Here is a 13,552-nt window from a genome sequence, read left to right as displayed (position 1 = left end):
TCCCTGAGGTGTCCACCTCACGTGTCCAAGATGGCACACACCACCACATTCACACGCCCATGCATGGGAAGGTGGAAAGGGGAAGGGGGAGGAGATACACCCCTTCCTATAAAGGCATCCCCAGAAATTTGCATGCCACGCATCCAGTCACAACCTGTTGGCAAAGCTTAGTCACAAGGCTCTACCTGGTGGTGGAGAGGCTGGGAGATGTTGCCTTTAGTCTGGGAGTTACGTATCCAGTTAGAACTTGGATTTTCTCTCCTGTAGAAAAAAGGGAAAGTAGAGATGGGAGAACAACTTGCCGTCTCAACTATTGTGGGTAATTTGGGGTTTCCTCTAGGAGGGAGAAAAAGTTGGCATTTTAAAAGCAGGCTTATGGATTTTTTGCCTTGGATCTCTGATTCCCATCAAGGATGCTGTTCTCTACCTAGGAAGTGAGAAATTCATTTTTTTTTCTATTTTTAAAATAAACATTCCTCATTGCAAAAGTAGTACCTGATAATTACAGGCAACCAAAATGAAAAGTTGCAGGCAACTAAAATGAAGACACCCAGAGGAGACCATTTCAAAGTCACTAGCACAGTGGTGAGAATTGAAATCCTAAGAACAGATCCGGCCTTTGAGGAAGAGAGAGGAATGAGAGAGCAACGACTGAACAGAAGACAAAATCCACAGGGTGGGAGGAGGGGACAAAGAAGTCAGTAAACTTTCAGGAATGCCTCAGTAACCATCGTCAAAGATTTTTGTTTTATTGTTAGGATTGTCATGTGCAATGTGATGCTGGGAGAAATGACTCTCTCGATGAAAGCTATTATAGCACAATTAACAGCCACGCAGGTGTTCCTAGAATGCTCAGAACAAAATGAAAATAAGTAAATATCTGGAGTTTGGGGTACCATAATGTCACTGCAAACAGTGAACCATACTGCTGGCAAAGAACAGTTCCCACTTTTACGTACACTTCTGTGGACGATGAACCATAGAGTAAGATATGAGTCAAAGTTGTTAGTGCTTCCAGTTTAGCAACAGTGGGGATTAATGTGAACAGAGGTTTGTTGGTTTAAACTTGTCTCACAAATGGGGGAAAGTGTTCTATTAAAATCCTCTTTAAAGTAAACTTCTTGAAATCCTTCCTTTGAGATAAATATGGGAAGACTGAACATTCTCATACATGAGACGATAATTTCCTAAAACGATTTCTTAATGAATATCATATATTGGTTCCAGGTGACTCACTCAGAAGCAGTTGGGTTGAACCCTAATTGGTCAAGAAGATGACTTTGTCTACAATGTAAATCCTCAGTTTCTGGGGTGGTTGAGTGAATCATGGTGGGTGTCTATGTGTACTCATGCTCAAACTTGAGATCTAGACATTATTCTTTAATCAATCCTCAAATCAAAGCTTCTGAAACTACTGTCAAGCTTGGCATTAGAAATGTACTTAAAGGCCCTGAAAAGTGAAGACTCTATTTCATTATTTCCTTCATTTTCTCTTTTTTTTTTTTTTTACAGAATCAATAATGCTCAGGACAGAAAACTCAGAAAACACACAAAAGAACATGAGGAACCTCTTTTATCTCACCCACATAAATGTCAATACGTGGATGTTTACCCAACCTAACCTTTTATGTAAAAATAACTATCTTACTACTTAGAATTTTATTTTGTTTTCCACAAAGATATCAAACCCGTTTTTCCCTTCTATATTCAGAAATGATTAGCTTTTCATCTCAGTTAAGTAAAAGGAAAACAGCAGCCAGAAAACAAGATGGCAATAGTTGATGAAGTAGGAAAGTCATTTGGGGAGGGAAAAATGGGTTACAAGAGGTAGGGTGTGTAGCATTGACACAGTCGCAAAGAAAACACCATCAGCCCTAGGTTCTTGTCTGTAAACCTCTGTGAGTTCCAGCAGGCCCTCCTTTGAGGACTCTGACCTGTGGGTCTAAGGCCAGTGAGAGAGGAGATCAGCCATCCTGGCCAGGGCGTCCACGCGCATTCTTGCCTGGCAGTGTGCGCGGCTGTTGGCCCCACGTGCTCCTGGGCTGGCTTCATGCCAACTGCCGAGGTGTGGTCATGTGCGTTCAGTCGCAGAACAGACACGGCAGAGATCAGCAAGGCAGCTGGAGTGAATAATCCTTGCAGGGGTAAACGTGGAAACCAGTATGACCCAGAGACCACCTCCCTGTGTTCCTGCGGGTGAGGAGGGGAGCCAAACCTTAGGCCCGTCAGGGTAGGGATGGGGGTGCTAATTTACGTGCCCCTCCCTCCCCTGAAACACTTGCTGCAACCTCAAAGGCAGGCAGGGCACATAGTTAGAAAAACAGCATTTTGGTTGTTTGTGTTTTCCTTGGACTTACTGTTTGCCAGGCACTGTGCTAAGCTCCTTATGCATTTTCACTCATTTAACACCCACACCATGCCTGGTGGGCGGGTACTACTATTGTTCCCATTTACAAATGAGGATGTTGAGGTAGAAGTTGTCACTTGTCCAGGATGAGTCCAGCTGGAAAGTAGCAAAGGCTGGATACCAGCCCAGAAAGTACCACCCCAAGGCCCAGGGCCAGAACCACCAAGACGCTGCCTCTTGGGCAGGTATGTGATCAACTATCACTTGCAACTCCTTTGGAACATACACCTTCGGGTTGTTCCCTTAGCCCTGCCCACACACCTTAATTTAGGGGAGGAGGGTGGCATAATTCTCAGTTAAAATACAGATGATGCCATGATCAGGCTGTTAACGGTCAGAGGAAAGATTCCAACCTGTTCCTTCTCATTAGCTCTTGGCCAGCAGTAAATGTGCACGTAATAGCAGATTACGCCTCATCGGCTCCTATGAGATTAGTGTTGAGATGCTACATGTGCATGAACAAATAGGATTTTGGGGGTTCATTCTTCATTATTGCTCTAGCAAGCCTGGTGCTGTTGCATTCGCCTGGAAGAAGCACTCTTGCTGGCTGGAAGGCTGGAGTGAAGCTCCTAGGGGAGTCACTGGTTTCGGGTCTGTACTCTAGGTGGGCCTCTGGTGCAAAAGGAATTGTAGGAATGCACACAAAGACAGGCAAAGCTCAGCAAAGGTTTCAGCAAGATAAGAGGGTTAAAAGGAGGAGAGGAAAGATTTCTCACTCTACCGAGCTTCCCAGAGAAAGCCAGGTCGTCTTTTGAGCCCCAGCCCTTTAAAATTAGAGCCAAGAGGTCCTATGCTGTGTTCTGCCTGACCGAGGTTTCTTTGGGACTCCCTGCTCAGGCATGCCACTGCGGGATTGGAATGATGATAGGACAGATTTGCACTCCCACGTGTCTTCATTTAGGACTGAGCAGTTGACAATGTGAAGAAGCTGTCAGCCTTAGCTGGTCTTTAGAAACCGTCATCAAGAGGGGCTCATTCTTTTGGAAGGAAATATACAACTGAATGGTGTTCTTTTAAGAAAACGTTTGGAAACTCTGTGGGTTTAGGAGGGTTACCTACTGGGTAAGTTTCCCTCATTTCTCTGGATTGGTGTCCCAGAGTTTCTAACTTCTTGGGTATCGTTTTCTAAAAGAATTTACCTTCTGCCTCTTGCAGTGGTAGGCAAAGGGTATTGGACTAACTGCTTGGGGGTGGGGAGGAAACTGCAAGTCTACCATCTCACCAGACTTTCACGTCATCTTGCTGTCTATTGACGTTCAATTTCCTCGGTACCCATTGCCTTCAATGTCTAGCTTTGCTGAAGTTTTCCACATGGTGAATTGGCTCACTTCTCCCTAATAACCCTCTCCATAGACACTTAGGTTTGAAGTTATTCCAGAGTTGCAAAATCACTCACCATCTTCCATCCACTTTCCGTTTTCATCATTGTTGTTCAAGGTAGCAGTTGTCTTCTAAATCCATGGGATGCAAGGTTTGCATTTTTATTCCTTAGTCTCCTCATTATTTGGGGGTCACTTGTGAAAGAAGAAGAGGACCATTTTGCAGTCACAAGTTTCTCCTTTTCTCTCTCGTCCCTGCGCTCTCCCCTCCCTTTTGAAGAAGACATGATGTCTCCCATTGAGTAAGAAGAGGAAGAACTAGCTGAGTCACAAGAGGAAAGCTGCTGGACAGAGTTGCTTTTGCTGCTCGCTTGCTCTGTGCATAAAGCTGCAGCTAAATACTGCAGTGACCCAGGCCAGGCACTGTGCGAGGCCTCTTTCACATATTACCTGGAATCCTATGATTATCCTATAAGTCAAATACTGTTTTCCACGTTTTATTCTTAAGGAATCTGAAGCTCATGGAGTTTAAGAAAGAAGCCCAAGGTCACATCCTTAGTTCTTCAAATGACAGAGCCAGAATTGTAAGCCAGAACGCTTGACCCCAAAGCCAGTGCTGTCCTCAACGCATAGCTTGGCACCAAGAACTCTAAAATATTCTCAAAAATGCAGCTCCCAGTCTCATTTTTTTTTTAATCTCTGATGTATCTGGTGCATGCCTAGGCATTGGTGGAGGCAGTTATGCCAGGGAAACCCCAGTAAATCTTAGGAATTTACCCTGGCGTGGGAGCAAGGTTTTGCATTTTTCTTCTCTTTTAGCTCAACCTATCAAAGTCCTCCAGTTCTACAGGCATTGTTTTTACTTTCTTTTCTAGAATCTAACAACTAACAATTAGCAAACAGTGTAATGAAGATATTTCTGCTATCTTCACTTTCCTGGTTTCATTTTTCTTTCACAAATCGCACACACACCTGACTGGTGGGATGTATTTCTGGCTGCACCAAATCTATTTATAATGTTTTGTGTGTGTTAATACTCCAGGGCACCTGGGGGAAACGTCCCCAGGCTTTCCTGATTATCAGATGCTGCCCTCTCCATGTAACAGCCATCTAACCAGCATCTCCCTTGGCCAAGAAATGAGGAATGCCTTTGCATTTGGAAAACCACACTACAACACGTGAAGCGTATTAAGAACTGCCTCCCCGGTAGAGATGTGAACTTTCCCCATCTTCGTTTGTTTTTCTTGAAGATAAGAACCACACAGACCTGTTTGTACTTAAGCCTAATAAGTGCCCATGCTGCTTAACAAGATTTCACTTTGGCTGTCTCGACTTTATTATAAATTATGTCATAAGTCATCTTTGAAAAGGTATGAAATGTACAGCCAGAGTTTATTTTTATGTATACATTGGAATATTTCATTATTTATTTTAAGTGGTTATTTATGATTGATGGGTATTTAATATGCAAAATAATGATGTAGTCCTAGGAACCCTGGGGAGGACAGAAGGATAAACCAGAGTCCTCCATCCCTTGAGCAGAGAGCTGGGGTCAGTTATGCAATTAAGAAAAAAAGGGGGAAAGTTAATTCTTAGCTAAGCAGGTATTTAAATGAGGCATGTCTAGCCTGAAGCTTACATCTCCCTCTGACAGAATTCTGTAGCCTTTTGAAAGCATATCAAATCACTCCATTATCATTTAATTTCATAAAAAGGCAAATAGCAGGTTACTTCTCACTCTACTGTGCTGACAGTCCCAAACCCTTGAAATACTCAAAAAGATCAGAGTGCCCAGTCTTGGATCTGGAAAGAGAGATTGTAAGGATTGTATCCATTTGTATGAATTTTAAAATGCCATCGAACATCTCAGAGGCTATACTTTACATGCTCCATTTAAATAGAAACAGACAAATAGAACCATATGTTTAAACGTGGTATTAGACTTGAGCCCTAAGTATCAAAAACACATGTTTTTCCCTCTAGCCAACTTTCTCGTGAATCACTCAAGTTTCAAATCATCTAGTGTGCTGCTCTTCCTCTTATAGTTTTCTATAGGACAGCCTCAAGTAATACAGTAAGTTATAACCATAAAATTTTAATGAATACTCCATTAAGTCAGTTTTCTTTTTGGTTGTTAGGAGCTTGGGCTTTTTAAATCATGGAGACCCAGGCAGAGTTTGTTTTATGGAATGTAAAGATAGATCCTCTACCATTGTTGCAAATAATAGTAATCATAAATTTATAGCCCCAAGAGCTTCTCTTTCATATAAAATTATAATTTAGTTGGAGAGATTGGAAAATTGTGTCTAATGGGAAGGTTCTGGGCATAACTACACATCATTCATAGCAATGAATTTGATATATATAGATATTTTTTTCCTTCGGATATAAAATATGCTGAAGAAGGGCTTAAAGAAGGGCTTCTGAACCTTTCTTGTTCCTCGGACTCCTTTGCCAATCAGGTGAAAACCACAGACCCCTTACTAAGCCCACACTGTGCTTGTATTATTTAATAAATACATCACACCTGCACCAACGTGTCTGTATTAGTCAGCCAAAAGGGTGCTGATGCAAAACACCAGAAATCTGGTGGGCATTATAAAGGGTATTTATTTGGGGTAGGCGCTTACATTTACCAGGCCATAAAGCATAAGTTACTTCTCTCACCAAAGTCTATTTCCACATGTTGGAGCAAGATGGCTGCTGACGTCTGGGAGGGTTCAGACTTTCTGGGTTCCTCTGGGCTCAGCTCCTCTGTTTCCTCTACAAGGTTAGCTGTAGACTATGAGGCTCTCTAGGCTTTGCCTCTCTCCACAAGGTCAGCTGTAGGTTATCAGGCGAATGGCTCTGTCTCTTTCCCCGGGACTCCTGCTTAAGACTTTAGCATCAAACTCCAACGTCAAAACTCCAACATCAGAAACCCTCAACTCTGTCCTTTGCCCTGCCTTTTATCTGTGCATCCTCACCCACCAGTGCCCTAATGATAACTCATTCATGACCAGGTACAGATCAGATTACAAACATAATCCAAAATCTATTTTTGGAATTCATAACCATATCAAACTGCTACAACGTCCAACCAGAATAATGTTTTTTTTTTTTAATTTCAATTCAAGCTTACTGACCCCTTTTTAAGAATCCCTGGTTTAAAGTAATCTATTGGAAAGACAAGTACCTGACTTTGGAATAAAACAAAACAAAACAAAACAAAAGCTTAGAAGAGCAGCTGTAACTCACTGGTTGAGTACCTACTTCTCGTGTACAAGATCTAGCATTCAATCCCTGGTACCTCCTAAAAATTTTTTTAAAACTTAGCTATTTCACTCAAATCTGTTTGGAGAGCACCCCCAGTGCCACTGCTTACATAATATAATTCCACTTTTAATACCTTTGGAGTAAGATTTCCACCACAGCTGGGCTCCACGTGAGAAATATCACAGGGAAGAATGAGGAGGTGCTGATATACCAGTTAGACTTCAGAATTTTTTCTTACCAGATGTGACTTACATACATTGTTATAATTTTAAATAAATTTTATATAAAAATTTATAAACTATAGATGTAATCATTTTAAAATAAGTTTTAGGAAGAGATTGCCTAAGTTTTTCCTATAAATGGTAATCTGGCTCTCATAGGTCAGTCCACAAAAATTGATTTGGCCAATAATATCATCAGATTATATTAATTTGAAAAAGTAGCAAATGAGGAATGCTGTTGAACTGGTTTCTTATTAAAATGTGGTGGTAAATGCAATTAAGTGTATCAGATTTCCTTTTTTTTTGTAATTCACTTCTCTCCCCTTCTCACCCCCCCCCAGTTGTCTGCTTTCTGTGTCCATTTGCTGTGTGTTCTTCTGTGACCACTTCTATCCTTATCAGCAACACCCAGAATCTATGTTTCTTTTTGTTGCATCATCTTGTTGTGTCAGCTTTCCATGTGTGCGGCGCCATTCCTGGGCAGGCTGCACTTTCTTTCGCACTGGGCGGCTCTCATTATGGGGCGCACTCCTTGCGCGTGGGGCTCCCTTATGCAGGGGTCACCCCTGCGTGGCAGGACACTTCTTGAGCGCATCAGCACTGCGCATGGGCCAGCTCCACACGGGTCAAGGAGGCCCAGGGTTTGAACCGCAGACCTCCCATGTTGTACGAGCATAATCTGGTTGGGAGTCCTGTCCCATTTGACGAGGGTGGGAGCTTTAAGACATAGATATTAATTTCCCCCATCAGTGGTTTGTGCCCCTTTAGCCATTACAGTAGGTGGCATGGCAGGCAGATGAGCTAGGCTACAAATTTGGTCCGGTTCCCAGCTTGTGGACCGAACTGAACTCACTCCCTTTCTTTTCCACCTAGAAAGTGTATCCACCTGCAAATTAGTGAGGGTGACACTGTGATAGAAATAACTTTGAATCTGATTTCTTATCATTACAAAGAAAGAGGAGAAAAGAAAAAAAAACATAGCTTAACCATTATAGTCTCAACTAAAAATATCTTGGAATATAGTCTTGAGTTTTGCAGATTACTGGGTCCTGAATTCTGGTCACTTCTTGGTCTCTGATGTACAGATGTTAGAAGTGGTAAAGGGGCATTTGCTGGGAAAACATCAAGAGAAGAAGGGAAGGGAATAAACAGTGGAGGCAGGAGAGATGGAGAGAAAGGCGCATTGTTTGCCCCAGTAAAAATGGTAATATTGTACTATTTCGTATAAAATATAGGCACTTATAAAATATAGGTCTACTGACCCCCTTTGTCATTTTTTATTCTACACTTGACATATTCGTTGCTTCTCCATACATTATAAACCCCATAAGAAAATGTTAGAATTTTTGGTTTAAACCATCCCATGTATTTTTTAAATAAGAGTGAAAAAAATCTTCTTTTTTATTTGTCCAGATATTTAACATGACGTTCTTTTTTTCTTCCTGAAGAGTCATGTTTCCCTCTGGTGTCATTTCCCTTTAAAAGGACAGGTCTGCTGGTGATGAATTCTCTTGGTTTTCTTTAACTTGAAAATGGCTTTATTTCACCTTTGCTCTTTTTTTTTTTTAAAGATTTTTTATTTTATTTATTTAATTCCCCCCCTCCCCCGGTTGTCTGTTCTCTGTGTCTTTTTGCTGCGTCTTGTTTCTTTGTCCACTTCTGTTGTCGTCAGCAGCCCGGCAAGTGTGGGCGGCGCCATTCCTGGGCAGGCTGCACTTTCTTTCGCGCTGGGCGGCTCTCCTTATGGGTGTGCTCCTTGAGCATGGGGCTCCCCTACGCGGGGGACACCCCTGCGTGGCAGGGCACTCCTTGTGCGCATCAGAGCTGCACATGGGCCAGCTCCACACGGGTCAAAGAGGCCCGGGGTTTGAACCGCAGACCTCCCATGTGGTAGACGGATGCCCTAACCACTGGGCCAAGTCCGTTTCCCTCACCTTTGTTCTTAAGAATATTTTCATTGGGTTGCTAGGTTAGTTGGTTTTCTCATCCCTTAAAATATGTCATACCACTGTCTTCTGGCCATCATAGTTTTTAATGAGAAGCTCCATGGCATTCAAATCATCCTTACCCTGTATATAAAATGTCATTTTTTTCTGCTTTTTCTCTTTCTTTTCAGTTTTCAGCAGTGTGGTTATAATGTCTCTAGGCATTTGTATGTGTATTTAACCTGTTTAAGGTTCACTCAGGTTCTTCAATTTATAAATTTGCCTTTCACTAAATTTGGAATGTTTTCAGTCATTATTTTTCCAAGCATTTTTCTGCTCTATTCTCTCTCTTCTCCTTCTAGAATTCCAAATTTTATATATTAGACGTTTTCATATTGTCCCACAAGTCCATGAGGTTTGGATCATTTTTAAAGTATTTTTTCTCCCTTCTTCAGATTAAATAATTTTGATTCATGTATATTCAAATTCACTAATTCTTTCCTCCATTGTCTCTCCATTCTGCAGTTAAACCTATCCAATAAGGGTTTTTTTTAATATGTATATTTCTATTCTTTGAACTTCCAGTTAGTTCTCTTAATAGTTTCTACTTCTCTCCTGAGATTTCCTACCTTTTCATATATTACAAGTGTATTTTCCTTTATGAATGAGCATAACTATGAGATATGCTTTCAAAGTTTGTATCTGGTAATTCCAACATCTGTGTTAGCTTGGAGTTGTCACCATTGATTGCCATTTACTTTGAGGATGGTGCACATTTGTACATGTTATCTTGTAGAGACCCTGGATTTTTTAGAGACATCAAAAAAGGGGTGATAATTTTCTTTTTGCAGGCAATTAGTCTAGAAGTGAAAACTCTGGCCTGTAGTAGGTGGCAGCACAAATCTCAGTTGGACCCTTTTGTCTTTAGCTGGGATGCCTTGGGGCTGTTCCTCACATGCATGGTTTGGGGGTTAGCCAGAGGTTTGAGCAGAGGACATACACTGAATTTGGGACTCTCCTCTAGCACTTTTGTCCAGGATTCCCCCTCAATTTCTTATGTCTCCAGTTGTCCAGGTTTTGTTGTGTTTGAATTTAGATAATTTAGGTGCCTTTCAGTACCATATGTGGTACAGGTCTAGAAAGAGCACTCTAACAGGAATCAGGATGCTTGGGTTCCAGTCCTCGTCTTGATAATAATTACCTATAAGACGCCAGCAGGTCATGAGACACCATGGGCTGAATGAGGGGCCTGGCCAGGCTCAAAGTTCCTTTGTAATGCTTACATTCTCTGGGTCTCTAATTATTGAATATAAATATCTTGAAGTCTCAGCATTAATTGGTACACTTAATTGGTTTCAAAGGATTAATTTCACAAATTATATGGTAGAAAGGACATCCTGGTATTGGAAGATATGACCATGTGGTATTAATATTTTTCCTTTTACTTTCAGGTTGCTTTCAAAATACTTCACACTTACTTTGCTTTGTACCTCAATTTACCCTAGACACAAGTTATTTCTTTCAAAAACAACAATTGAATGGAATTAGATTTTTAGTTTAATATATCCCATTTTAAATGCTTTTTTTTTGGTTTGCTTGTCTCCTAGGAAAAAGTGCTGCAAAGGGTATAAATTTGTTCTTGGACAATGCATCCCAGAAGGTATGTAAAATAAGATTACATCTTCTCCCTTTTTTCACCACTAATAATTAGAAATCTATCGAGTTCAGATGTATATAGAATGTATGTATGTTATCTGTGTTTGATTATCTGTGTGTGGTATGTATGATTTTGTAATTTCTACTTTTTGTCATTAAATTCTTCTCATGCTGATTTAGCTAGATGTAGCATACTCTATCTAAATCACCACATAGCATAAACATACACATTAAATAACTTATAGTTCAGGTGTTACACTTAGAGGTTGTGGTTTCCTACTAATGCTTCATAGACAATTAGAGCACAGCCTTCTCCCTGACCTCTCTACCAGCTTCACATGTCCTAAACTTTAAGTTCCTTCTCATGGCCATCAGCAAATCCTGAATGAATGCCCAGCCCAGCACTGGACATACAGAGAGATGAAAGACAAACCCAGTGCTCAGGACACATCCAAGCGAGTTAGGAAGTTAGGTTATGACAGTGTTAATCAGATAGTCTTGGCCTTTTTTTTTCTTTAAGATTTATTTCATTTGTTCCCTTCCCACCCCCCCCATCCCCCACCCACCCTCGGTTCCCCCATTGTCTGCTCTCTGTGTCCATTTGCTATGTGTTCTTCTGTGTCTGCTTGTATTCTCATTAGGCGGCTCCGGGAACCAATCCTAGGATTTTCCAGAGTGGGAGAGAGGCAATTATTCTCTTGTGCCACCTCAACTCCCTGTTCTGCTATATCTTCTTATTTTCTCTCCTCCATGTCTCTTGTTGCATCATCTTGCTGCACCAGCTCTCAGCATCAGCTGGCACTCCTGCGCGGGGCAGCTTTCCCACACTGGGCAGCATTCCCACCCAGGGGGGCACTCCTGCGTGGGGCAGCATTCCAGCATGGGCTGGCACTTCACATGGGCCAGCTCACCATGTGGGCCAGCTTGTCCTCCCCAGGAAGTCCTGGGCATTGAATCCTGGACCTCCTATATGGTAGATGGGAGCCCAATTGGTTGAGCCACATCCGTTTCCCCAGTCTTGGCTTTTAATCATGCTTCTACCTCCTATTAACTACAACCTTGGGCAAGTTACTCCCTAAACCTTAGTTGTCTCAGGAAAGTATTAGTACTTGATTCATATGGTTGTTTTAAGAATATACCTACATGTAAAGTACTTGCGATGGAGGCTAGTTCTTACAGAAAGCTCAGTCAAGGATGGTTGCCGTTATTGCCACTTCTTTTGTCATTAAAAATAACTGCAAGTTGTGCAGTGGAGACATTTGATGCAGCAGGTGTTCAGAGAGTCCATAGCACAGAGGATCAGGGCAGTCAAGGGGTCTCAGGAAGGATGGGAGGCTTGAGCAAGGTTACCAAGGAGAGCTGCCCAGGACTGAGATAAGTAGGAGAAAGAGTGCTGCAAAGGAGTCCAGGCAGAACACTGACTCAGAAGAGACTGAAGAACTGTTTGAAGAACATGAGATGACTTTGTACTGGGCTGATGTTGAGGAGGTGGATGGCTAACGTGAGATCATTTTCTTCACCATTGACCACGAAGCCAGATCTCTACGAAGGAGCCAGAACCCAACTAAGCTGGTTCATTTTTCATTATTTCATAGAATGCAACATTGTTTTTATAAATTAGAAAGAAGTATTCCACACTGATCTTTGCTCTCTTCAGTGGGTAGGATGGAAGAGCTCATGAAACCATAGCTGAGATCTTTGAGAAAAGTGCTAAAGTAAGATTGGCTAGGAAATCACTTCAATTGTGATGCTCTATGTGGTCTTGAGTCTCTCTAAGATTATGTTTCTTCCTGCCAGCCAATTCTTGTGGTTAAAGCATGGTGGAAAAACACACAAAAGTTATAATAATTGCATTCCTTATAGCCCAGCTTCTCTAGGTTGCCAGCTGAGTCCTCTATATTACAGCTTGTCAGATACTGGGAAAAAATTAGGTTTGGGCCTATCAATTGAAGATCACAACTAAAGTCCTTGCCCAACCTAATTAAAAACACATTACATGGATACCACATATTTAGAGTTTCTGTCAATGTTATGCATTGTGGTTTCAAACATCTAGGCTAAGCCCAGTCTCCTTCACCCTAATGCGAGATCAGAGCACTTATGATTAATGTAAGTTAGTATTAATAATTTCCAGGAAAACATGGTCTTTTTTCAGGAAAATTGTCTTGTCATGACTAACTCTTCACTCTGTTGCCTTTTTTAAAACTGTTTTTAAATAATTTCAAAGTTATAAGATAGTTACAAAAATAATATAAACCCCATAGGAAAATTGGAACATTCCCCCCGCCAGATACTCAGATCCACCAATTTTATCACATTTTGCCACCTAAAATCTTTCTTTCTTCCTTTCTTTCTTTCCTTCCTTCCTCATTCTTTCTTTTTTATTTTATAAATACTTGAGAGTAGATTGCATACTTCATACTCCTTGAACACATAATACTTCCATGTACATTTCCTATGAACAGGATATTCACTTATGGAATCAATTTGAATCAAGTTCAAGAAATTTAACATCGATATACACCTTACATTCTGTATTCCTGTTTTTTCTTATGTCACAGTACTGTCCTTCTGAACCTTTTCATCTCCATTCTTAGATCCCATTCAGTATCCTTATTGCATTTGTCATTATTTCTTTATCTTTCTTTTTTTAATTGCAAATATATATATACAATGAAACTCTTCCCATTCCAACCCCTCCCAAACATACCATTCAGTGAGATTATCACATTCACAATGTTACAGTACCCTCATCACCATCCATTACTA

At 41.2% G+C, this 13,552-nt stretch overlaps 1 protein-coding gene across 2 annotated transcripts in view; it reads left to right on the top strand.

The window, feature by feature from the left end:
- CCBE1 (collagen and calcium binding EGF domains 1) overlaps nt 1–13,552 on the top strand; it is a 253,017-nt gene that overhangs the window by 202,060 nt on the left and 37,405 nt on the right. For both annotated transcript variants that reach the window (XM_004447182.4, XM_004447183.5), the window contains exon 3: nt 10,735–10,787. In XM_004447182.4, coding sequence (XP_004447239.1) covers nt 10,735–10,787 — 53 coding nt within the window. The remainder of the gene's footprint in view (nt 1–10,734; nt 10,788–13,552) is intronic.

The sequence above is a fragment of the Dasypus novemcinctus genome, chromosome 16 (genome assembly GCF_030445035.2).
Source record: "Dasypus novemcinctus isolate mDasNov1 chromosome 16, mDasNov1.1.hap2, whole genome shotgun sequence".
In the NCBI taxonomy this organism is placed as follows: Eukaryota; Metazoa; Chordata; class Mammalia; order Cingulata; family Dasypodidae; genus Dasypus; species Dasypus novemcinctus.
This window is presented reverse-complemented; position numbering and strand designations above follow the sequence as displayed.